The sequence below is a fragment of the Bombina bombina genome, chromosome 10 (genome assembly GCF_027579735.1).
Source record: "Bombina bombina isolate aBomBom1 chromosome 10, aBomBom1.pri, whole genome shotgun sequence".
NCBI lineage: Eukaryota > Metazoa > Chordata > Amphibia > Anura > Bombinatoridae > Bombina > Bombina bombina.
The window spans coordinates 18881767-18907913 of NC_069508.1; the positions used below are offsets into that span (position 1 = coordinate 18881767).

At 49.4% G+C, this 26147-nt stretch overlaps 1 protein-coding gene across 3 annotated transcripts in view; it reads left to right on the plus strand.

Annotated features, from left to right (window-relative positions):
* The window catches only part of KCNT2 (potassium sodium-activated channel subfamily T member 2), a 701340-nt gene that overhangs the window by 598995 nt on the left and 76198 nt on the right, over nucleotides 1-26147 (plus strand). For all 3 annotated transcript variants that reach the window (XM_053693834.1, XM_053693835.1, XM_053693836.1), the window contains one exon: nucleotides 909-1043. In XM_053693834.1, the coding sequence (XP_053549809.1) occupies nucleotides 909-1043 (135 nt within the window). The remainder of the gene's footprint in view (nucleotides 1-908; nucleotides 1044-26147) is intronic.

Sequence of the window (26147 nt, forward strand, 5' to 3'; positions counted from 1 at the left end):
AAATGCACAAACATTTAAAATTACTCCAGTCTTAGGATCAGCTGTTAACATGAGAAAGGAAATCCCAGAACCAATAAACAGGAGGGATGTGGAGTATCTTTTATTATATATATATATATATGAAGCGCAGGTACGCCTGCGCGAAACATGTCAGGTGTTTCTTTTGTCTGACTATGTCCTTCATTCCTGGATGAATAAACGCTACTGATTACACCAGCACTTTGGTCGCCTGAGCAGTGTTTGCCTTTGTTTCTTATCTATATATATATTAGCCTTAAAAGGACACAGTAATAAAACTTAAACTTGTTTCAGAGCTACATTTTTTTAAATCTATACCCTGTCTGAATCATGAAAATGTCACTTTGACTTCTGTGTTCCTCTGAGATTTGAATAAGACATTTATGTCCTTTAACAACACAGAACGCAAGTTAACATAAATAACTGATTAATAATGTGTATCTTGTATTTAAGACAAGCAGCTGTGGATGTTATAGCCTTAAATGAAATATTTATAAATTTAAAAAAAAGTAAAAATCGATAAGATTTGGATTCCAATCCGATGGCTGACTAAAATCATTGTTTTGACCAGGGTCCACACTTTGATAAACTAGAATATGCCCTTAATTTGACGTATAGACACAGGTGGACCGAGGGTTTAGGCTTTCATAAATAGAGCTCAATATAACTGTTTTTTAGTAACAAATAGCTCAAAATCAATGACAACAAAAAACATTGCTATTTCTGTGTAATGGTCACTACAGAAGAAGTGTTTTCTCACTGATACACTTAGGCAATGACAAATATTTGTATTGTTCCTCCCTGGTCATGCTCACTGGATGTTCCTACCAGTGACACAGACCAGTGACTTGTTATTCAGACTCCTAACAACGTTGTTGTGTTTTTCAAAGCCTAGATGACTTGCTCAGGTGCGGTGTCACCTCTGCAGCCAACATGGTTGTTGTAGATAAAGAGAGCACCATGAGTGCTGAAGAGGACTACATGGCCGATGCAAAGACCATTGTCAATGTGCAGACACTCTTCAGGTGAGTACAACCCAATTCCAAAAGTAATAACAGCTGCAATCTGTCTGTTCAGTCTGTACAAAAAAGGAGAACAATATAGACTGGTGGATAGGGATGGGCGAATGTTTCGCAACATTTGAAAAACGGCACAAATTTTAACACATTCGTTCGTTCGAATCGAATTTCGAATGTTTACATAACATTCTAACATTCGATTTTCGAATGTTCGGCTTCGAATTTTACGATTACATTCAAAAATATTCTTTTTGAAAAATTCGAATTTAGATTGTAATAGTATTTCTAATGCTTTTTCTTTAAATGTAATATTTGAATTATGCAATATTCGAATTGGAAAAATTCGAATTTATATTCGAATTGGAAAAATTCGAATTTATATTCGAATTCGAAAAATTCGAATTTATATTCGAATTCGAAAAATTCGAATTTATATTCGAATTCGAAAAATTCGAATTTATATTCGAATTCGAAAAATTCGAATTTATATGTTTGTAATAGTATTTCTAATGCTTTCTTTAAATGTAATATTCGAATTATGCAATATTCTATATGGAAAAATTCAAAATGATATATTTGTATCTATTATGTATCAATTTACTAGATTCCCGCCCTACCACATGAACTATTGAACTTCTGAATAGTATTTGTTAAATAGAATGTGGACATTCGATATAATTATAAACATTCGAATTCGAAAGTGACATTCGAAAACTGTAAATAACATTAGATTTTCGAATTTTTAAGAATATTCGTTCTTATCGACATTCGGATTTAGAATTTGAATTTTGGTAATAACATTCGTTCTACATTCGAAATTCGAAAATTTACATATTCGCCCATCCCTACTGGTGGACAAGCATGGGATAGAGCTATGGTAAATATAGGGGAATGGACCAGAGAGGCAGGAAATAGTTAAACTGGGGAACAAAAACAGATTGCAAAGGAACAAATGGAGAAATGGAGGGAGAGATATGGGGAGATTAAGTGAAAAGAAGATAAAGAGACAGATAGAGTTCAAGGGGTAGAGAGACAGGGAGGGTAGAAAGCAACAGAGAGAAAGAGAAAGGAAGAGATCTAGAGGAGAAAGAAGAAAGAGAGAATGAGGAAAAGAGAGACAGAGAGAGGAGAGATATGGTGAAGAGAGAGGCAGGGAGTAGAGAGCGCAATGTAGAAGGTGAAGACTGAGAGAGGAGAGAGGTGGTGAATAGAGAGGCAGGGAGTAGAGAGCGCAATGTATAAGGTGAAGACAGAGAGAGGAGAGATGGTTAAGAGAGAGGCAGGGAGTGGAGAGCTTAATGCAGCAGGTGAAGACTGAGAGAGGAGAGAGAGATGGTTAAGAGAGAGGCAGGGAGTAGAGAGCACAATGTAGAAGGTGAAGACAGAGGGAGGAGAGAGATGGTGAATAGAGAGGCAGGGAGAAGAGAGCGCAATGTAGAAGGTGAAGACAGAGGGAGGAGAGAGAGAGATGGTGAATAGAGAGGCAGGGAGTAGAGTGCACAATGTAGAAGGTGAAGACAGAGGGAGGAGAGAGAGAGATGGTGAATAGAGAGGCAGGGAGTAGAGAGCACAATGTAGAAGGTGAAGACAGAGGGAGGAGAGAGAGAGATGGTGAATAGAGAGGCAGGGATTAGAGAGCGCAATGTAGAAGGTGAAGACTGAGAGAGGAGAGAGATGGTGAAGAGAGAGGCAGGGAGTAGAGAGCGCAATGTAGAAGGTGAAGACAGAGGGAGGAGAGAGAGATGGTGAAGAGAGAGGCAGGGAGTAGAGAGCACAATGTAGAAGGTGAAGACAGAGGGAGGAGAGAGATGGTGAAGAGAGAGGCAGGGAGTAGAGAGCGCAATGTAGAAGGTGAAGACAGAGGGAGGAGAGAGATGGTGAAGAGAGAGGCAGGGAGTAGAGAGCACAATGTAGAAGGTGAAGACAGATCGAGGAGAGAGATGGTGAAGAGAGAGGCAGGGAGTAGAGAGCGCAATGTAGAAGGTGAAGACAGAGGGAGGAGAGAGATGGTTAAGAGAGAGGCAGGGAGTAGAGAGCACAATGTAGAAGGTGAAGACAGAGGGAGGAGAGAGATGGTGAAGAGAGAGGCAGGGAGTAGAGAGCACAATGTAGAAGGTGAAGACAGAGGGAGGAGAGAGATGGTGAAGAGAGAGGCAGGGAGTAGAGAGCACAATGTAGAAGGTGAAGACAGAGGGAGGAGAGAGATGGTGAAGAGAGAGGCAGGGAGTAGAGAGCACAATGTAGAAGGTGAAGACAGAGGGAGGAGAGAGAGATGGTGAAGGGAGAGGCAGGGAGAAGAGAGCGCAATGTAGAAGGTGAAGACTGAGAGAGGAGAGAGATGGTGAAGAGAGAGGCAGGGAGTAGAGAGCACAATGTAGAAGGTGAAGACTGAGAGAGGAGAGAGATGGTGAAGAGAGAGGCAGGGAGTAGAGAGCACAATGTAGAAGGTGAAGACAGAGGGAGGAGAGATAGATGGTGAAGAGAGAGGCAGGGAGTAGAGAGCACAATGTAGAAGGTGAAGACAGAGGGAGGAGAGAGAGATGGTGAAGAGAGAGGCAGGGAGTAGAGAGCGCAATGTAGAAGGTGAAGACAGAGGGAGGAGAGAGATGGTGAAGAGAGAGGCAGGGAGTAGAGAGCACAATGTAGAAGGTGAAGACAGAGGGAGGAGAGAGAGATGGTGAAGAGAGAGGCAGGGAGTAGAGAGCACAATGTAGAAGGTGAAGACAGAGGGAGGAGAGAGATGGTGAAGAGAGAGGCAGGGAGTAGAGTGCACAGTATAGAATGTGAAGACTGAGAGAGGAGAGAGATGGTGAAGAGAGAGGCAGGGATTAGAGAGCGCAATGTAGAAGGTGAAGACTGAGAGAGGAGAGAGATGGTGAAGAGAGAGGCAGGGAGTAGAGAGCGCAATGTAGAAGGTGAAGACAGAGGGAGGAGAGAGAGATGGTGAAGAGAGAGGCAGGGAGTAGAGAGCACAATGTAGAAGGTGAAGACAGAGGGAGGAGAGAGATGGTGAAGAGAGAGGCAGGGAGTAGAGAGCGCAATGTAGAAGGTGAAGACAGAGGGAGGAGAGAGATGGTGAAGAGAGAGGCAGGGAGTAGAGAGCACAATGTAGAAGGTGAAGACAGAGGGAGGAGAGAGATGGTGAAGAGAGAGGCAGGGAGTAGAGAGCACAATGTAGAAGGTGAAGACAGAGGGAGGAGAGAGATGGTTAAGAGAGAGGCAGGGAGTAGAGAGCGCAATGTAGAAGGTGAAGACAGAGGGAGGAGAGAGATGGTTAAGAGAGAGGCAGGGAGTAGAGAGCACAATGTAGAAGGTGAAGACAGAGGGAGGAGAGAGAGATGGTGAAGGGAGAGGCAGGGAGAAGAGAGCGCAATGTAGAAGGTGAAGACTGAGAGAGGAGAGAGATGGTGAAGAGAGAGGCAGGGAGTAGAGAGCACAATGTAGAAGGTGAAGACAGAGGGAGGAGAGAGATGGTTAAGAGAGAGGCAGGGAGTAGAGAGCACAATGTAGAAGGTGAAGACAGAGGGAGGAGAGATAGATGGTGAAGAGAGAGGCAGGGAGTAGAGAGCACAATGTAGAAGGTGAAGACAGAGGGAGGAGAGAGAGATGGTGAAGAGAGAGGCAGGGAGTAGAGAGCGCAATGTAGAAGGTGAAGACTGAGAGAGGGGAGAGATGGTGAAGAGAGAGGCAGGGAGTAGAGAGCGCAATGTAGAAGGTGAAGACTGAGAGAGGGGAGAGATGGTGAAGAGAGAGGCAGGGAGTAGAGAGCACAATGTAGAAGGTGAAGACAGAGGGAGGAGAGAGATGGTGAAGAGAGAGGCAGGGAGTAGAGTGCACAGTATAGAATGTGAAGACTGAGAGAGGAGAGAGATGGTGAAGAGAGAGGCAGGGAGTAGAGAGCGCAATGTAGAAGGTGAAGACTGAGAGAGGGGAGAGATGGTGAAGAGAGAGGCAGGGAGTAGAGAGCACAATGTAGAAGGTGAAGACAGAGGGAGGAGAGAGATGGTGAAGAGAGAGGCAGGGAGTAGAGTGCACAGTATAGAATGTGAAGACTGAGAGAGGAGAGAGATGGTGAAGAGAGAGGCAGGGAGTAGAGAGCACAATGTAGAAGGTGAAGACAGAGGGAGGAGAGAGATGGTGAATAGAGAGGCAGGGAGTACAGAGCACAATGTAGAAGGTGAAGACTGAGAGAGGAGAGAGATGGTGAAGAGAGAGGCAGGGAGTAGAGAGCGCAATGTAGAAGGTGAAGACTGAGAGAGGGGAGAGATGGTGAAGAGAGAGGCAGGGAGTAGAGAGCACAATGTAGAAGGTGAAGACTGAGAGAGGGGAGAGATGGTGAAGAGAGAGGCAGGGAGTAGAGAGCACAATGTAGAAGGTGAAGACAGAGGGAGGAGAGAGATGGTGAAGAGAGAGGCAGGGAGTAGAGAGCGCAATGTAGAAGGTGAAGACTGAGAGAGGGGAGAGATGGTGAAGAGAGAGGCAGGGAGTAGAGAGCACAATGTAGAAGGTGAAGACAGAGGGAGGAGAGAGATGGTGAAGAGAGAGGCAGGGAGTAGAGTGCACAGTATAGAATGTGAAGACTGAGAGAGGAGAGAGATGGTGAAGAGAGAGGCAGGGAGTAGAGAGCACAATGTAGAAGGTGAAGACAGAGGGAGGAGAGAGAGATGGTGAAGAGAGAGGCAGGGAGTAGAGAGCACAATGTAGAAGGTGAAGACAGAGGGAGGAGAGAGATGGTGAATAGAGAGGCAGGGAGTAGAGAGCACAATGTAGAAGGTGAAGACTGAGAGAGGAGAGAGATGGTGAAGAGAGAGGCAGGGAGTAGAGAGCACAATGTAGAAGGTGAAGACTGAGAGAGGAGAGAGATGGTGAATAGAGAGGCAGGGAGTAGAGAGCACAATGTAGAAGGTGAAGACTGAGAGAGGAGAGAGATGGTGAAGAGAGAGGCAGGGAGTAGAGTGCACAGTATAGAAGGTGAAGACAGAGGGAGGAGAGAGATGGTTAAGAGAGAGGCAGGGAGTAGAGAGAACAATGTAGAAGGTGAAGACAGAGAGAGGAGAGAGATATGGTGAAGAGAGAGGCAGGGAGTAGAGAGCACAATGTAGAAGGTGAAGACTGAGAGAGGAGAGAGATGGTGAAGAGAGAGGCAGGGAGTAGAGAGCGCAATGTAGAAGGTGAAGACTGAGAGAGGGGAGAGATGGTGAAGAGAGAGGCAGGGAGTAGAGAGCACAATGTAGAAGGTGAAGACAGAGGGAGGAGAGAGATGGTTAAGAGAGAGGCAGGGAGAAGAGAGCGCAATGTAGAAGGTGAAGACAGAGGGAGGAGAGAGAGATGGTGAATAGAGAGGCAGGGATTAGAGAGCACAATGTAGAAGGTGAAGACAGAGGGAGGAGAGAGAGATGGTGAAGAGAGAGGCAGGGAGTAGAGAGCACAATGTAGAAGGTGAAGACTGAGAGAGGAGAGAGATGGTGAAGGGAGAGGCAGGGAGAAGAGAGCGCAATGTAGAAGGTGAAGACTGAGAGAGGAGAGAGAGATGGTGAAGGGAGAGGCAGGGAGAAGAGAGCGCAATGTAGAAGGTGAAGACTGAGAGAGGAGAGAGATGGTTAAGAGAGAGGCAGGGAGTAGAGAGCACAATGTAGAAGGTGAAGACAGAGGGAGGAGAGAGATGGTTAAGAGAGAGGCAGGGAGTAGAGAGCGCAATGTAGAAGGTGAAGACAGAGGGAGGAGAGAGAGATGGTGAAGGGAGAGGCAGGGAGTAGAGAGCACAATGTAGAAGGTGAAGACAGAGGGAGGAGAGAGATGGTGAAGAGAGAGGCAGGGAGTAGAGAGCACAATGTAGAAGGTGAAGACAGAGGGAGGAGAGAGATGGTTAAGAGAGAGGCAGGGAGTAGAGAGCGCAATGTAGAAGGTGAAGACAGAGGGAGGAGAGAGAGATGGTGAAGGGAGAGGCAGGGAGTAGAGAGCACAATGTAGAAGGTGAAGACAGAGGGAGGAGAGAGATGGTGAAGAGAGAGGCAGGGAGTAGAGAGCACAATGTAGAAGGTGAAGACAGAGGGAGGAGAGAGATGGTTAAGAGAGAGGCAGGGAGTAGAGAGCGCAATGTAGAAGGTGAAGACAGAGGGAGGAGAGAGAGATGGTGAAGGGAGAGGCAGGGAGAAGAGAGCGCAATGTAGAAGGTGAAGACTGAGAGAGGAGAGAGATGGTGAAGAGAGAGGCAGGGAGTAGAGAGCATAATTTAGAAGGTGAAGACTGAGAGAGGAGAGATGGTTAAGAGAGAGGCAGGGAGTAGAGAGCACAATGTAGAAGGTGAAGATAGAGGGAGGAGAGATAGATGGTGAAGAGAGAGGCAGGGAGTAGAGAGCACAATGTAGAAGGTGAAGACAGAGGGAGGAGAGATAGATGGTGAAGAGAGAGGCAGGGAGTAGAGAGCACAATGTAGAAGGTGAAGACAGAGGGAGGAGAGAGAGATGGTGAATAGAGAGGCAGGGATTAGAGAGCACAATGTAGAAGGTGAAGACAGAGGGAGGAGAGAGAGATGGTGAAGAGAGAGGCAGGGAGTAGAGAGCACAATGTAGAAGGTGAAGACTGAGAGAGGAGAGAGATGGTGAAGGGAGAGGCAGGGAGAAGAGAGCGCAATGTAGAAGGTGAAGACTGAGAGAGGAGAGAGAGATGGTGAAGGGAGAGGCAGGGAGAAGAGAGCGCAATGTAGAAGGTGAAGACTGAGAGAGGAGAGAGATGGTTAAGAGAGAGGCAGGGAGTAGAGAGCACAATGTAGAAGGTGAAGACAGAGGGAGGAGAGAGATGGTTAAGAGAGAGGCAGGGAGTAGAGAGCGCAATGTAGAAGGTGAAGACAGAGGGAGGAGAGAGAGATGGTGAAGGGAGAGGCAGGGAGTAGAGAGCACAATGTAGAAGGTGAAGACAGAGGGAGGAGAGAGATGGTGAAGAGAGAGGCAGGGAGTAGAGAGCACAATGTAGAAGGTGAAGACAGAGGGAGGAGAGAGATGGTTAAGAGAGAGGCAGGGAGTAGAGAGCGCAATGTAGAAGGTGAAGACAGAGGGAGGAGAGAGAGATGGTGAAGGGAGAGGCAGGGAGTAGAGAGCACAATGTAGAAGGTGAAGACAGAGGGAGGAGAGAGATGGTGAAGAGAGAGGCAGGGAGTAGAGAGCACAATGTAGAAGGTGAAGACAGAGGGAGGAGAGAGATGGTTAAGAGAGAGGCAGGGAGTAGAGAGCGCAATGTAGAAGGTGAAGACAGAGGGAGGAGAGAGAGATGGTGAAGGGAGAGGCAGGGAGAAGAGAGCGCAATGTAGAAGGTGAAGACTGAGAGAGGAGAGAGATGGTGAAGAGAGAGGCAGGGAGTAGAGAGCATAATTTAGAAGGTGAAGACTGAGAGAGGAGAGATGGTTAAGAGAGAGGCAGGGAGTAGAGAGCACAATGTAGAAGGTGAAGATAGAGGGAGGAGAGATAGATGGTGAAGAGAGAGGCAGGGAGTAGAGAGCACAATGTAGAAGGTGAAGACAGAGGGAGGAGAGATAGATGGTGAAGAGAGAGGCAGGGAGTAGAGAGCACAATGTAGAAGGTGAAGACAGAGGGAGGAGAGAGAGATGGTGAAGAGAGAGGCAGGGAGTAGAGAGCGCAATGTAGAAGGTGAAGACAGAGGGAGGAGAGAGAGATGGTGAAGAGAGAGGCAGGGAGTAGAGAGCACAATGTAGAAGGTGAAGACAGAGGGAGGAGAGAGATGGTTAAGAGAGAGGCAGGGAGAAGAGAGCGCAATGTAGAAGGTGAAGACAGAGGGAGGAGAGAGAGATGGTGAATAGAGAGGCAGGGATTAGAGAGCACAATGTAGAAGGTGAAGACAGAGGGAGGAGAGAGAGATGGTGAAGAGAGAGGCAGGGAGTAGAGAGCACAATGTAGAAGGTGAAGACTGAGAGAGGAGAGAGATGGTGAAGGGAGAGGCAGGGAGTAGAGAGCACAATGTAGAAGGTGAAGACAGAGGGAGGAGAGAGATGGTGAAGAGAGAGGCAGGGAGTAGAGAGCACAATGTAGAAGGTGAAGACAGAGGGAGGAGAGAGAGATGGTGAAGGGAGAGGCAGGGAGAAGAGAGCGCAATGTAGAAGGTGAAGACTGAGAGAGGAGAGAGATGGTGAAGAGAGAGGCAGGGAGTAGAGAGCACAATGTAGAAGGTGAAGACAGAGGGAGGAGAGAGATGGTTAAGAGAGAGGCAGGGAGTAGAGAGCGCAATGTAGAAGGTGAAGACAGAGGGAGGAGAGAGAGATGGTGAAGGGAGAGGCAGGGAGTAGAGAGCACAATGTAGAAGGTGAAGACAGAGGGAGGAGAGAGATGGTGAAGAGAGAGGCAGGGAGTAGAGAGCACAATGTAGAAGGTGAAGACAGAGGGAGGAGAGAGATGGTTAAGAGAGAGGCAGGGAGTAGAGAGCGCAATGTAGAAGGTGAAGACAGAGGGAGGAGAGAGAGATGGTGAAGGGAGAGGCAGGGAGAAGAGAGCGCAATGTAGAAGGTGAAGACTGAGAGAGGAGAGAGATGGTGAAGAGAGAGGCAGGGAGTAGAGAGCACAATTTAGAAGGTGAAGACTGAGAGAGGAGAGATGGTTAAGAGAGAGGCAGGGAGTAGAGAGCACAATGTAGAAGGTGAAGATAGAGGGAGGAGAGATAGATGGTGAAGAGAGAGGCAGGGAGTAGAGAGCACAATGTAGAAGGTGAAGACAGAGGGAGGAGAGAGATGGTGAAGAGAGAGGCAGGGAGTAGAGAGCGCAATGTAGAATGTGAAGACAGAGGGAGGAGAGATAGATGGTGAAGAGAGAGGCAGGGAGTAGAGAGCACAATGTAGAAGGTGAAGACAGAGGGAGGAGAGAGAGATGGTGAAGAGAGAGGCAGGGAGTAGAGAGCGCAATGTAGAAGGTGAAGACAGAGGGAGGAGAGAGATGGTGAAGAGAGAGGCAGGGAGTAGAGAGCACAATGTAGAAGGTGAAGACAGAGGGAGGAGAGAGAGATGGTGAAGAGAGAGGCAGGGAGTAGAGAGCACAATGTAGAAGGTGAAGACAGAGGGAGGAGAGAGATGGTGAAGAGAGAGGCAGGGAGTAGAGTGCACAGTATAGAATGTGAAGACTGAGAGAGGAGAGAGATGGTGAAGAGAGAGGCAGGGAGTAGAGAGCACAATGTAGAAGGTGAAGACAGAGGGAGGAGAGAGAGATGGTGAAGAGAGAGGCAGGGAGTAGAGAGCACAATGTAGAAGGTGAAGACAGAGGGAGGAGAGAGATGGTGAATAGAGAGGCAGGGAGTAGAGAGCACAATGTAGAAGGTGAAGACTGAGAGAGGAGAGAGATGGTGAAGAGAGAGGCAGGGAGTAGAGAGCACAATGTAGAAGGTGAAGACTGAGAGAGGAGAGAGATGGTGAATAGAGAGGCAGGGAGTAGAGAGCACAATGTAGAAGGTGAAGACTGAGAGAGGAGAGATAGATGGTGAAGAGAGAGGCAGGGAGTAGAGTGCACAATGTAGAAGGTGAAGACAGAGAGAGGAGAGATATGGTGAAGAGAGAGGCAGGGAGTAGAGTGCACAGTATAGAAGGTGAAGACAGAGGGAGGAGAGAGATGGTTAAGAGAGAGGCAGGGAGTAGAGAGAACAATGTAGAAGGTGAAGACAGAGAGAGGAGAGAGATATGGTGAAGAGAGAGGCAGGGAGTAGAGAGCACAATGTAGAAGGTGAAGACTGAGAGAGGAGAGAGATGGTGAAGAGAGAGGCAGGGAGTAGAGAGCGCAATGTAGAAGGTGAAGACTAAGAGAGGAGAGAGATGGTGAAGAGAGAGGCAGGGAGTAGAGAGCACAATGTAGAAGGTGAAGACAGAGGGAGGAGAGAGATGGTTAAGAGAGAGGCAGGGAGAAGAGAGCGCAATGTAGAAGGTGAAGACAGAGGGAGGAGAGAGAGATGGTGAATAGAGAGGCAGGGATTAGAGAGCACAATGTAGAAGGTGAAGACAGAGGGAGGAGAGAGAGATGGTGAAGAGAGAGGCAGGGAGTAGAGAGCACAATGTAGAAGGTGAAGACAGAAGGAGGAGAGAGAGATGGTGAAGAGAGAGGCAGGGAGTAGAGAGCACAATGTAGAAGGTGAAGACAGAGGGAGGAGAGATATGGTGAAGAGAGAGGCAGGGAGTAGAGAGCGCAATGTAGAAGGTGAAGACTGAGAAAGGAGAGATGGTTAAGAGAGAGGCAGGGAGTAGAGAGCGCAATGTAGAAGGTGAAGACTGAGAGAGGAGAGATGGTTAAGAGAGAGGCAGGGAGTAGAGAGCGCAATGTAGATGTTACAGAAGCATTAGTTATTTTGTTGTGAAGAAACTTATTTCCCAGCAGCAATGCCTGAACCAGCCAAGCCAGCGCCTAAGAAGGGCTCCAAGAAAACTGTAACAAGTATCATTTCATAAAGGGTTAACTCTGTTCAGTTTTGAGAAAACTATTTTCTGAGGCAGGTTTCCTAGCATATTGTGTACTGTAATTAAGTTTGTGATAAGCATTCACTGCTAGGTGATAAGAAGGACTCAATTGTTTTCTTGTGTGTACTTGTTATCTGCGGTGGCCTGTCCAAGGGCTTTGTCTAAATGTGTGATGGGGGATTTTATGCTTCCCCCCCTGGGAGTGCCCTGTGTGCATGTAACCTAAATAAAAAGCAGGCTGGGCATCCCAGTCCTCAGTTCTTGGTTGTCCCTCAATCGCAGCGTTGACTCGTTTTTGTGGGCAGAAGGGTATCCTAGCTGTACTACAGCTAAGGGGGATTATTCTACATTTGCGAGACTCATATAGAATACTATGGAAAGCAGTTTCTCCCCTCTTCAGCAATAGGAATCCAGGCTACTAAGCGGTCCATCTCTCAGCGAGACTAAGGGTAACCGTAACATTTGGCGGCAGCGGTGGGATTTTTCCTGGATTTCCTAGGAGAGGTACAGAACGGATGGAGAGCGCTTACGAAAAATTGAAGCGTACAACCCTAAAGGATTTACTTGAAAGCAGAGGGGGGTACGCCAGCAACCGGCCGAGGAGAGAGCTGATCGCAGAATTGACCGAACTGGATCAGAGCTTCACAATGGCGGAAACACCGACCACGATTAGTGACGAAAAAACCAGGATTGTTCGGGAGAGGCTCTCACTGTACGGGCCGAACCCCTCCATGGAATTGGTACAGCAGTTGATGGCGGAAGCGGACAAGGATATACGAGAGACTCGAGCCCACGAACTCAACCTAGCGAACGCACACCGCAATGCTGAAGCCCCGCAGGTAATCATCCCTGTCGAAAATGCTGGGAGGCCCAAGATACCCTATGCGGCATTTCGACCCTTCCTAGAGAGCGAGACAGGGATTGATGAATATTTGGCGGACTTCGAAAGGCAATGTGCCCTGCACCAGATTCCCAACAGGGAGTGGCCCACGATATTGTCTGGGAAACTATCCGGGCGAGCCCTGGAAGCCTTTCGTACTCTGGGTGCTGAGGAAGTGACACAGTATGAGCTAGTTAAGGAGACACTGTTGCGACGGTACGCAGTAACTCCGGACGCGTATCGCCGACAGTTTCGGGGCACGAAAAAGAAGCCTAACGATACCCATATGGAATGGGCGCACCGAATGCGGAGAGCGGCAAATCACTGGATGAGCGGAAGTAAAGCGGTGACTGGTGAGGAAATTTTACAATTGTTTCTCTTAGAACATTTTTATAATGGCATGGAACAGCAAGGGAAGGAATGGCTGCGAGACAGGCGACCTTCTACCTTAGAAGAAGCAGCCAAATTGGCCGATGAACATTATGACTCCCGTCTTCACGAACCCAGAGAGGTTTACCGTGCACCCCCTCGTGCTGAATTCCGAGCCCCGGTGCCCGCAGGGCCCGCCCGACACTCAGGACCACCCAATAACAGCTCTGAGCGTCCCAGACCGACTTGCCACCGATGCAAGCAACCAGGGCATTTCATGGCTAGCTGCCCCCTTAATACGCACCAGACACCCAGGAATTACAATTACCCCTCTGGGGCATATCGTCCGGCCCGGACCCTCTGTGTTAACCAAGAGGCCCCTATGGAGGAATATTTGGGGCCGCTTCACGAGGCGGACCCTGTATATGCTGCCTCAGATAACCGCCAGCACCATCGGCAGAAGGTATGGCTCGAGGGGCGATCTACCGAGGGATTGAGAGACACAGGGGCTACTATCACGCTGGTACAGAGTCATTTGGTGCCGGAGCACAAGCGATCTGGACAGACTGTGGCCGTTAGAGTGGCGGGGGGGGATGTGTACAAAATTCCAACAGCTAAAGTGCATCTTGATTGGGGAGCGGGAAAGGGGGCTGTGAACGTGGGCATAATGGATAATTTACCTGCCGAAGTACTACTGGGCAATGATTTGGGCCCCATGACTTCTGCCTATGCTCCAGTATGCAACAACGAGGCGGACCCAGTGACTACACGGGCCCAAGCCCGGACGGAGCGAGAACTCTCACCAGTGCGGGAGACACAGGTAAGACCTACCCCGACATTGCCTGACATGTTAGGCCCCATACCCTGGGACACCCCAGATGCTTTCGAGACAGAGTCTAAGACTGACCCGACCTTACAAAAGTACCGGGAACGAGCAGAGACCGGAGGGGGCGGGGCAGATAATGAAACATTCTTATGGGAAAAAGGGAAACTATACCGCTGGACAGAGAAAAGGGGACAGCGTAGGCGACAGCTGGTAGTGCCCCACAAATACCGTCAAGAAATCCTCAAGATAGGCCATGACATCCCCTTAGCAGGCCACCTAGCTGTAACCCGTACCCTACACCGCATTACTCACACGTTCTTTTGGCCAGGGGTACACGCCGACGTTAGAACTTACTGTAACACCTGCGATGTGTGTCAACGAGTAGGAAGGCGAGGCGATCACCCTAAAGCCCATCTAGTAAATATGCCCATTGTAGAGGAACCCTTCAGCCGGGTTGCTATTGACCTAGTGGGACCACTGGCTACCCCTAGTCCCTCCGGTAAGCGCTACATTCTTACCGTAGTGGACTACGCTACCAGGTACCCAGAGGCTGTCGCCCTATCCAACATACAAGCGGATACGGTAGCGAATGCACTAGTACAGGTGTTCTCCCGGGTAGGATTTCCAAAAGAAATCCTATCCGACCGAGGCACCCAATTTACGGCTGAATTGACCCAACAACTCTGGCAGGTTTGCAAAATTAAGTCCCTCCTGAGCTCCCCATACCACCCCCAGACGAACGGGCTGTGTGAGAGGTTCAATGGGACCCTCAAGCAAATGCTCAAGACGTTCACTCAGGAATACCGAGACTGGGAACGCTTCCTGCCGCACCTCCTTTTTGCTTATCGGGAGGTGCCCCAGGAAACGACAGGGTTCTCTCCCTTCGAGTTGCTCTACGGAAGAAAGGTACGGGGACCCCTAAACCTGATCCGGGAGCACTGGGAGGGAGAGATGGAGACTGACGGTGTCCCCATTGTGCCATACGTGCTGGAACTCAGGGACCGAATGGAGCAATTAGCCAAATCCGTGCGGGCTAATCTCCAGTCGGCCCAGAGAAGACAGAAAGTATGGTACGATCGGGGGGCCCGAAAGAGAATCTTTACCATAGGACAAAAGGTGTTAGTACTTAAGCCGGTGAAGACAGACAAATTGCAGGCGTCCTGGCAGGGCCCCTACCAGATCGTAGAGAAAAGGGGAGACACCACTTATGTGATAGCTAGCTGCCACGACAACAATCTTAGAAAGACATTCCATGTAAACATGCTCAAGGAATATTTTGAGCGACCAGAGAACGTGACGGCCGTATGTTGTTCCCCTCAGGAAGGCCCCGACAGTCTACCCATTCCAGACCTATTAGAAAAGAGTCTCCCCACAGGTATAGTGGCTCAGGTTCAGATAGGAGACCGACTTAGCCCCACTGAAAGGGAGCAGCTCAACCAACTCCTACAGTCCAAACACCTCACCTTCTCCCCGAAGCCAGGGTACACTACTTTAACCACCCACCAGGTAGATACTCCGGGACAAGCTCCCTTGCGCCAGGCTCCGTACCGAATCCCCGAAGCAGTTAGGATAGGAATGAAGAAGGAGATCGATGAGATGCTCCAACTCGGGGTAATTGAGCCCTCCGATAGTCCCTGGGCCTCCCCAGTTGTCTTGGTGCCCAAGAAAGATGGGACCACCCGGTTCTGCGTAGACTATCGGAGGCTCAATGAAAAGACCGTGACGGACGCTTACCCTATGCCCAGGGTAGACGAGCTACTCGATCGTATAGCCAGGGGAAATTACCTGACCACTATTGACCTCTGCAAAGGTTACTGGCAGATTCCCCTGGCCCCGGAGGCTATCCCCAAGTCGGCATTCGTCACCCCATTCGGCTTATATCAGTTTAGGGTAATGCCGTTTGGGATGAAGAATGCCCCAGCTACATTCCAGCGCTTGGTGGATAGGCTCCTGGATGGCTTCCAGAGTTTTGCTTGCGCCTACCTGGACGACATAGCGATCCACAGTGAGTCATGGGAGGACCACTTAGCTCACATAGGAATGGTTCTGGATCAGATCCGGGCGGCTGGCCTGACTCTGAAGCCAGAAAAATGCCACTTTGGGATGGCCGAGGTACAGTACCTGGGTCACCGGGTGGGGTGTGGAAAGCAGCGACCAGAGCCGGCCAAGATAGAAGCTGTCGCCAATTGGCCCACCCCCATCACTAAGACTCAGGTCCTAGCCTTCCTGGGCACGGCAGGGTACTATAGACGGTTCGTACCAGACTACAGCACACTTGCCAAACCCCTGACTGACTTGACCAAGAAGAACTTACCTCGACAGGTCCTGTGGTCTCCCCACTGTGAAACGGCTTTCCAGGCTCTCAAAAATGCTCTAATTAACGCTCCTGTCTTGGCGGCTCCAGCCCTTAACAAACGTTTTATCGTCCACACAGATGTTTCCATGTTCGGGCTGGGAGCCGTCCTCAGCCAAGTAGGCGAAGATGGAGGGGAGCATCCAGTTGCCTACATCAGCCGGAAGCTCCTGCCCCGCGAAGTCAGCTATGCAGCGGTCGAAAAGGAGTGTTTGGCTTTGGTGTGGGCATTAAAGAAATTGACTCCCTATTTATATGGGCAGGAGTTCACTCTGGTCACCGACCATAACCCGTTGGTGTGGCTGAACCGGGTCTCTGGAGATAATGGCAGGCTATTACGTTGGAGTTTATCGTTGCAACCCTTCAATTTCACCATTACTTACAGACCTGGGAAACAGAATGGCAACGCCGACGGGTTGTCCAGACAAACCGACCTCAGCCCCGCATAACCAGCGGTCTGGACAGCCTTAGTCTGCCCCGAAAAGGGGTCAGACCGTGTCTGCCAGAGTGTTCCACAGAAAGGGAGCACTGTTACAGAAGCATTAGTTATTTTGTTGTGAAGAAACTTATTTCCCAGCAGCAATGCCTGAACCAGCCAAGCCAGCGCCTAAGAAGGGCTCCAAGAAAACTGTAACAAGTATCATTTCATAAAGGGTTAACTCTGTTCAGTTTTGAGAAAACTATTTTCTGAGGCAGGTTTCCTAGCATATTGTGTACTGTAATTAAGTTTGTGATAAGCATTCACTGCTAGGTGATAAGAAGGACTCAATTGTTTTCTTGTGTGTACTTGTTATCTGCGGTGGCCTGTCCAAGGGCTTTGTCTAAATGTGTGATGGGGGATTTTATGCTTCCCCCCCTGGGAGTGCCCTGTGTGCATGTAACCTAAATAAAAAGCAGGCTGGGCATCCCAGTCCTCAGTTCTTGGTTGTCCCTCAATCGCAGCGTTGACTCGTTTTTGTGGGCAGAAGGGTATCCTAGCTGTACTACAGCTAAGGGGGATTATTCTACATTTGCGAGACTCATATAGAATACTATGGAAAGCAGTTTCTCCCCTCTTCAGCAATAGGAATCCAGGCTACTAAGCGGTCCATCTCTCAGCGAGACTAAGGGTAACCGTAACAGTAGAAGGTGAAGACAGAGGGAGGAGAGAGAGATGGTGAAGGGAGAGGCAGGGAGAAGAGAGCGCAATGTAGAAGGTGAAGACTGAGAGAGGAGAGAGATGGTGAAGAGAGAGGCAGGGAGTAGAGAGCACAATTTAGAAGGTGAAGACTGAGAGAGGAGAGATGGTTAAGAGAGAGGCAGGGAGTAGAGAGCACAATGTAGAAGGTGAAGACAGAGGGAGGAGAGATAGATGGTGAAGAGAGAGGCAGGGAGTAGAGAGCACAATGTAGAAGGTGAAGACAGAGGGAGGAGAGATAGATGGTGAAGAGAGAGGCAGGGAGTAGAGAGCACAATGTAGAAGGTGAAGACAGAGGGAGGAGAGAGAGATGGTGAAGAGAGAGGCAGGGAGTAGAGAGCGCAATGTAGAAGGTGAAGACAGAGGGAGGAGAGAGATGGTGAAGAGAGAGGCAGGGAGTAGAGAGCACAATGTAGAAGGTGAAGACAGAGGGAGGAGAGAGAGATGGTGAAGAGAGAGGCAGGGAGTAGAGAGCACAATGTAGAAGGTGAAGACAGAGGGAGGAGAGAGATGGTGAAGAGAGAGGCAGGGAGTAGAGTGCACAGTATAGAATGTGAAGACTGAGAGAGGAGAGAGATGGTGAAGAGAGAGGCAGGGAGTAGAGAGCACAATGTAGAAGGTGAAGACAGAGGGAGGAGAGAGAGATGGTGAAGAGAGAGGCAGGGAGTAGAGAGCACAATGTAGAAGGTGAAGACAGAGGGAGGAGAGAGAGATGGTGAAGAGAGAGGCAGGGAGTAGAGAGCACAATGTAGAAGGTGAAGACAGAGGGAGGAGAGAGATGGTGAATAGAGAGGCAGGGAGTAGAGAGCACAATGTAGAAGGTGAAGACTGAGAGAGGAGAGAGATGGTGAAGAGAGAGGCAGGGAGTAGAGAGCACAATGTAGAAGGTGAAGACTGAGAGAGGAGAGAGATGGTGAAGAGAGAGGCAGGGAGTAGAGAGCACAATGTAGAAGGTGAAGACTGAGAGAGGAGAGAGATGGTGAATAGAGAGGCAGGGAGTAGAGAGCACAATGTAGAAGGTGAAGACTGAGAGAGGAGAGATAGATGGTGAAGAGAGAGGCAGGGAGTAGAGTGCACAATGTAGAAGGTGAAGACAGAGAGAGGAGAGATATGGTGAAGAGAGAGGCAGGGAGTAGAGTGCACAGTATAGAAGGTGAAGACAGAGGGAGGAGAGAGATGGTTAAGAGAGAGGCAGGGAGTAGAGAGCACAATGTAGAAGGTGAAGACAGAGAGAGGAGAGAGATATGGTGAAGAGAGAGGCAGGGAGTAGAGAGCACAATGTAGAAGGTGAAGACTGAGAGAGGAGAGAGATGGTGAAGAGAGAGGCAGGGAGTAGAGAGCGCAATGTAGAAGGTGAAGACAGAGGGAGGAGAGAGATGGTTAAGAGAGAGGCAGGGAGTAGAGAGCGCAATGTAGAAGGTGAAGACTGAGAGAGGAGAGAGAGATGGTGAAGGGAGAGGCAGGGAGAAGAGAGCGCAATGTAGAAGGTGAAGACTGAGAGAGGAGAGAGATGGTTAAGAGAGAGGCAGGGAGTAGAGAGCACAATGTAGAAGGTGAAGACAGAGGGAGGAGAGAGATGGTTAAGAGAGAGGCAGGGAGTAGAGAGCACAATGTAGAAGGTGAAGACAGAGGGAGGAGAGAGATGGTTAAGAGAGAGGCAGGGAGTAGAGAGCACAATGTAGAAGGTGAAGACAGAGAGAGGAGAGAGATGGTGAAGAGAGAGGCAGGGAGTAGAGAGCACAATGTAGAAGGTGAAGACTGAGAGAGGAGAGAGATGGTGAAGAGAGAGGCAGGGAGTAGAGAGCGCAATGTAGAAGGTGAAGACAGAGGGAGGAGAGAGATGGTTAAGAGAGAGGCAGGGAGTAGAGAGCGCAATGTAGAAGGTGAAGACTGAGAGAGGAGAGAGATGGTGAAGGAGAGAGGCAGGGAGAAGAGAGCGCAATGTAGAAGGTGAAGACTGAGAGAGGAGAGAGATGGTTAAGAGAGAGGCAGGGAGTAGAGAGCACAATGTAGAAGGTGAAGACAGAGGGAGGAGAGAGATGGTTAAGAGAGAGGCAGGGAGTAGAGAGCGCAATGTAGAAGGTGAAGACAGAGGGAGGAGAGAGATGGTGAAGGGAGAGGCAGGGAGTAGAGAGCGCAATGTAGAAGGTGAAGACTGAGAGAGGAGAGAGATGGTGAAGAGAGAGGCAGGGAGTAGAGAGCACAATGTAGAAGGTGAAGACTGAGAGAGGAGAGATGGTTAAGAGAGAGGCAGGGAGTAGAGAGCGCAATGTAGAAGGTGAAGACTGAGAGAGGAGAGAGATGGTGAATAGAGAGGCAGGGAGTAGAGAGCACAATGTAGAAGGTGAAGACAGAGGGAGGAGAGAGATGGTTAAGAGAGAGGCAGGGAGTAGAGAGCACAATGTAGAAGGTGAAGACTGAGAGAGGAGAGAGATGGTGAAGGGAGAGGCAGGGAGTAGAGAGCACAATGTAGAAGGTGAAGACTGAGAGAGGAGAGATGGTTAAGAGAGAGGCAGGGAGTAGAGAGCGCAATGTAGAAGGTGAAGACTGAGAGAGGAGAGAGGTGGTGAAGAGAGAGGCAGGGAGTAGAGAGCGCAATGTAGAAGGTGAAGACTGAGAGAGGAGAGAGATGGTTAAGAGAGAGGCAGGGAGTAGAGAGCACAATGTAGAAGGTGAAGACTGAGAGAGGAGAGATGGTTAAGAGAGAGGCAGGGAGTAGAGAGCGCAATGTAGAAGGTGAAGACTGAGAGAGGAGAGATGGTTAAGAGAGAGGCAGGGAGTAGAGAGCACAATGTAGAAGGTGAAGACAGAGAGAGGAGAGATAGATGGTGAAGAGAGAGGCAGGGAGTAGAGAGCGCAATGTAGAAGGTGAAGACAGAGAGGAGAGAGAGATGGTGAAGAGAGAGGCAGGGAGTAGAGAGCACAATGTAGAAGGTGAAGACTGATAGAGAAGAGAGAGATGGTGAAGAGAGAGGCAGGGAGTAGAGAGCACAATGTAGAAGGTGAAGACAGAGAGAGAGAGAGAGATGGTGAAGAGAGAGGCAGGGAGTAGAGAGCACAATGTAGAAGGTGAAGACTGAGAGAGGAGAGAGATGGTGAAGAGAGAGGCAGGGAGTAGAGAGCACAATGTAGAAGGTGAAGACTGAGAGAGGAGAGAGATGGTGAAGAGAGAGGCAGGGAGTAGAGAGCACAATGTAGAAGGTGAAGACTGAGAGAGGAGAGAGATATGGTGAAGAGAGAGGCAGGGAGTAGAGAGCGCAATGTAGAAGGTGAAGACAGAGGGAGAGAGAGAGATGGTGAAGAGAGAGGCAGGGAGTAGAGAGCGCAATGTAGAAGGTGAAGACTGAGAGAGGAGAGAGATGGTGAAGAGAGAGGCAGGGAGTAGAGAGCACAATGTAGAAGGTGAAGACTGAGAGAGGAGAGATGGTTAAGAGAGAGGCAGGGAGTAGAGAGCACAATGTAGAAGGTGAAGACTGAGAGAGGAGAGAGGTGGTGAATAGAGAGGCAGGGAGTAGAGAGCGCAATGTAGAAGGTGAAGACTGAGAGAGGAGAGAGATGGTGAAGAGAGAGGCAGGGAGTAGAGAGCGCAATGTAGAAGGTGAAGACTGAGAGAGGAGAGAGATGGTTAAGAGAGAGGCAGGGAGTAGAGAGCACAATGTAGAAGGTGAAGACTGAGAGAGGAGAGATGGTTAAGAGAGAGGCAGGGAGTAGAGAGCGCAATGTAGAAGGTGAAGACTGAGAGAGGAGAGAGGTGGTGAATAGAGAGGCAGGGAGTAGAGAGCGCAATGTAGAAGGTGAAGACTGAGAGAGGAGAGAGATGGTTAAGAGAGAGGCAGGGAGTAGAGAGCACAATGTAGAAGGTGAAGACTGAGAGAGGAGAGAGATGGTGAAGGGAGAGGCAGGGAGTAGAGAGCACAATGTAGAAGGTGAAGACTGAGAGAGGAGAGATGGTTAAGAGAGAGGCAGGGAGTAGAGAGCGCAATGTAGAAGGTGAAGACTGAGAGAGGAGAGAGGTGGTGAATAGAGAGGCAGGGAGTAGAGAGCGCAATGTAGAAGGTGAAGACTGAGAGAGGAGAGAGATGGTTAAGAGAGAGGCAGGGAGTAGAGAGCACAATGTAGAAGGTGAAGACTGAGAGAGGAGAGAGATGGTGAAGAGAGAGGCAGGGAGTAGAGAGCACAATGTAGAAGGTGAAGACTGAGAGAGGAGAGAGATGGTTAAGAGAGAGGCAGGGAGTAGAGAGCACAATGTAGAAGGTGAAGACTGAGAGAGGAGAGAGATGGTGAAGAGAGAGGCAGGGAGTAGAGAGCGCAATGTAGAAGGTGAAGACTGAGAGAGGAGAGAGATGGTGAATAGAGAGGCAGGGAGTAGAGAGCGCAATGTAGAAGGTGAAGACAGAGGGAGGAGAGAGAGATGGTGAAGAAAGAGGCAAGGAGTGGAGAGCTTAATGCAGCAGGTGAAGACTGAGAGAGGAGAGAGATGGTTAAGAGAGAGGCAGGGAGTAGAGAGCACAATGTAGAAGGTGAAGACAGAGGGAGGAGAGAGATGGTTAAGAGAGAGGCAGGGAGTAGAGAGCACAATGTAGAAGGTGAAGACTGAGAGAGGAGAGAGATGGTTAAGAGAGAGGCAGGGAGTAGAGAGCACAATGTAGAAGGTGAAGACAGAGGGAGGAGAGATATGGTGAAGAGAGAGGCAGGGAGTAGAGAGCGCAATGTAGAAGGTGAAGACTGAGAGAGGAGAGAGATGGTTAAGAGAGAGGCAGGGAGTAGAGTGCACAATGTAGAAGGTGAAGACTGAGAGAGGAGAGAGATGGTGAAGAGAGAGGCAGGGAGTAGAGAGCACAATGTAGAAGGTGAAGACTGAGAGAGGAGAGAGATGGTGAAGAGAGAGGCAGGGAGTAGAGAGTGCAATGTAGAAGGTGAAGACAGAGGGAAGAGAGAGATGGTTAAGAGAGAGGCAGGGAGTAGAGAGCGCAATGTAGAAGGTGAAGACAGAGGGAAGAGAGAGATGGTTAAGAGAGAGGCAGGGAGTAGAGAGCGCAATGTAGAAGGTGAAGACAGAGGGAGGAGAGATATGGTGAAGAGAGAGGCAGGGAGTAGAGAGCGCAATGTAGAAGGTGAAGACAGAGGGAGGAGAGATGGTTAAGAGAGAGGCAGGGAGTAGAGAGCGCAATGTAGAAGGTGAAGACTGAGAAAGGAGAGATGGTTAAGAGAGAGGCAGGGAGTAGAGAGCGCAATGTAGAAGGTGAAGACTGAGAGAGGAGAGATGGTTAAGAGAGAGGCAGGGAGTAGAGAGCGCAATGTAGAAGGTGAAGACAGAGGGAGGAGAGAGAGATGGTGAAGGGAGAGGCAGGGAGAAGAGAGCGCAATGTAGAAGGTGAAGACTGAGAGAGGAGAGAGATGGTGAAGAGAGAGGCAGGGAGTAGAGAGCACAATGTTGAAGGTGAAGACAGAGGGAGGAGAGAGAGATGGTGAAGAGAGAGGCAGGGAGTAGAGAGCGCAATGTAGAAGGTGAAGACAGAGGGAGGAGAGAGATGGTGAAGAGAGAGGCAGGGAGTAGAGAGCACAATGTAGAAGGTGAAGACAGAGGGAGGAGAGAGAGATGGTGAAGAGAGAGGCAGGGAGTAGAGAGCACAATGTAGAAGGTGAAGACAGAGGGAGGAGAGAGATGGTGAAGAGAGAGGCAGGGAGTAGAGTGCACAGTATAGAATGTGAAGACTGAGAGAGGAGAGAGATGGTGAAGAGAGAGGCAGGGAGTAGAGAGCACAATGTAGAAGGTGAAGACAGAGGGAGTAGAGAGAGATGGTGAAGAGAGAGGCAGGGAGTAGAGAGCACAATGTAGAAGGTGAAGACTGAGAGAGATGGTGAATAGAGAGGCAGGGAGTAGAGAGCACAATGTAGAAGGTGAAGACTGAGAGAGGAGAGATAGATGGTGAAGAGAGAGGCAGGGAGTAGAGTGCACAATGTAGAAGGTGAAGACAGAGAGAGGAGAGATATGGTGAAGAGAGAGGCAGGGAGTAGAGTGCACAGTATAGAAGGTGAAGACAGAGGGAGGAGAGAGATGGTTAAGAGAGAGGCAGGGAGTAGAGAGAACAATGTAGAAGGTGAAGACAGAGAGAGGAGAGAGATATGGTGAAGAGAGAGGCAGGGAGTAGAGAGCACAATGTAGAAGGTGAAGACTGAGAGAGGAGAGAGATGGTGAAGAGAGAGGCAGGGAGTAGAGAGCGCAATGTAGAAGGTGAAGACTGAGAGAGGAGAGAGATATGGTGAAGAGAGAGGCAGGGAGTAGAGAGCACAATGTAGAAGGTGAAGACAGAGGGAGGAGAGAGATGGTTAAGAGAGAGGCAGGGAGAAGAGAGCGCAATGTAGAAGGTGAAGACAGAGGGAGGAGAGAGAGATGGTGAATAGAGAGGCAGGGATTAGAGAGCACAATGTAGAAGGTGGAGACAGAGGGAGGAGAGAGAGATGGTGAAGAGAGAGGCAGGGAGTAGAGAGCACAATGTAGAAGGTGAAGACAGAGGGAGGAGAGAGAGATGGTGAAGAGAGAGGCAGGGAGTAGAGAGCACAATGTAGAAGGTGAAGACAGAGGGAGGAGAGATATGGTGAAGAGAGAAGCAGGGAGTAGAGAGCGCAATGTAGAAGGTGAAGACTGAGAGAGGAGAGATGGTTAAGAGAGAGGCAGGGAGTAGAGAGCGCAATGTAGAAGGTGAAGACTGAGAGAGGAGAGATGGTTAAGAGAGAGGCAGGGAGTAGAGAGCACAATGTAGAAGGTGAAGACAGAGGGAGGAGAGATATGGTGAAGAGAGAGGCAGGGAGTAGAGAGCGCAATGTAGAAGGTGAAGACTGAGAGAGGAGAGATGGTTAAGAGAGAGGCAGGGAGTAGAGAGCGCAATGTAGAAGGTGAAGACTGAGAGAGGAGAGATGGTTAAGAGAGAGGCAGGGAGTAGAGAGCACAATGTAGAAGGTGAAGACAGAGGGAGGAGAGATATGGTGAAGAGAGAGGCAGGGAGTAGAGAGCGCAATGTAGAAGGTGAAGACTGAGAGAGGAGAGATGGTTAAGAGAGAGGCAGGGAGTAGAGAGCGCAATGTAGAAGGTGAAGACTGAGAGAGGAGAGATGGTTAAAAGAGAGGCAGGGAGTAGAGAGCACAATGTAGAAGGTGAAGACAGAGAGGAGAGAGGGATGGTGAAGAGAGAGGCAGGGAGTAGAGAGCGCAATGTAGAAGGTGAAGACAGAGAGGAGAGAGAGATGGTGAAGAGAGAGGCAGGGAGTAGAGAGCACAATGTAGAAGGTGAAGACTGATAGAGAAGAGAGAGATGGTGAAGAGAGAGGCAGGGAGTAGAGAGCACAGTATAGAAGGTGAAGACAGAGAGAGAAGAGAGAGATGGTGAAGAGAGAGGCAGGGAGTAGAGAGCACAATGTAGAAGGTGAAGACTGAGAGAGGAGAGAGATGGTGAAGAGAGAGGCAGGGAGTAGAGAGCACAATGTAGAAGGTGAAGACTGAGAGAGGAGAGAGATGGTGAAGAGAGAGGCAGGGAGTAAAGAGCACAATGTAGAAGGTGAAGACTGAGAGAGGAGAGAGATATGGTGAAGAGAGAGGCAGGGAGTAGAGAGCGCAATGTAGAAGGTGAAGACAGAGGGAAGAGAGAGATGGTTAAGAGAGAGGCAGGGAGTAGAGAGCGCAATGTAGAAGGTGAAGACTGAGAGAGGAGAGAGATGGTGAAGAGAGAGGCAGGGAGTAGAGAGCACAATGTAGAAGGTGAAGACTGAGAGAGGAGAGATGGTTAAGAGAGAGGCAGGGAGTAGAGAGTGCAATGTAGAAGGTGAAGACTGAGAGAGGAGAGAGATGGTGAAGGGAGAGGCAGGGAGTAGAGAGCGCAATGTAGAAGGTGAAGACTGAGAGAGGAGAGAGATGGTTAAGAGAGAGGCAGGGAGTAGAGAGCACAATGTAGAAGGTGAAGACTGAGAGAGGAGAGATGGTTAAGAGAGAGGCAGGGAGTAGAGAGCGCAATGTAGAAGGTGAAGACTGAGAGAGGAGAGAGGTGGTGAATAGAGAGGCAGGGAGTAGAGAGCGCAATGTAGAAGGTGAAGACTGAGAGAGGAGAGAGATGGTTAAGAGAGAGGCAGGGAGTAGAGAGCACAATGTAGAAGGTGAAGACTGAGAGAGGAGAGAGATGGTGAAGGGAGAGGCAGGGAGTAGAGAGCACAATGTAGAAGGTGAAGACTGAGAGAGGAGAGATGGTTAAGAGAGAGGCAGGGAGTATAGAGCGCAATGTAGAAGGTGAAGACTGAGAGAGGAGAGAGGTGGTGAATAGAGAGGCAGGGAGTAGAGAGCGCAATGTAGAAGGTGAAGACTGAGAGAGGAGAGAGATGGTTAAGAGAGAGGCAGGGAGTAGAGAGCACAATGTAGAAGGTGAAGACTGAGAGAGGAGAGAGATGGTGAAGAGAGAGGCAGGGAGTAGAGAGCACAATGTAGAAGGTGAAGACTGAGAGAGGAGAGAGATGGTTAAGAGAGAGGCAGGGAGTAGAGAGCACAATGTAGAAGGTGAAGACTGAGAGAGGAGAGAGATGGTGAAGAGAGAGGCAGGGAGTAGAGAGCGCAATGTAGAAGGTGAAGACTGAGAGAGGAGAGAGATGGTGAATAGAGAGGCAGGGAGTAGAGAGCGCAATGTAGAAGGTGAAGACAGAGGGAGGAGAGAGATGGTTAAGAGAGAGGCAGGGAGTAGAGAGCACAATGTAGAAGGTGAAGACTGAGAGAGGAGAGAGATGGTTGAGAGAGAGGCAGGGAGTAGAGAGCACAATGTAGAAGGTGAAGACAGAGGGAGGAGAGATATGGTGAAGAGAGAGGCAGGGAGTAGAGAGCGCAATGTAGAAGGTGAAGACTGAGAGAGGAGAGAGATGGTTAAGAGAGAGGCAGGGAGTAGAGAGCGCAATGTAGAAGGTGAAGACAGAGGGAAGAGAGAGATGGTTAAGAGAGAGGCAGGGAGTAGAGAGCGCAATGTAGAAGGTGAAGACAGAGGGAAGAGAGAGATGGTTAAGAGAGAGGCAGGGAGTAGAGAGCGCAATGTAGA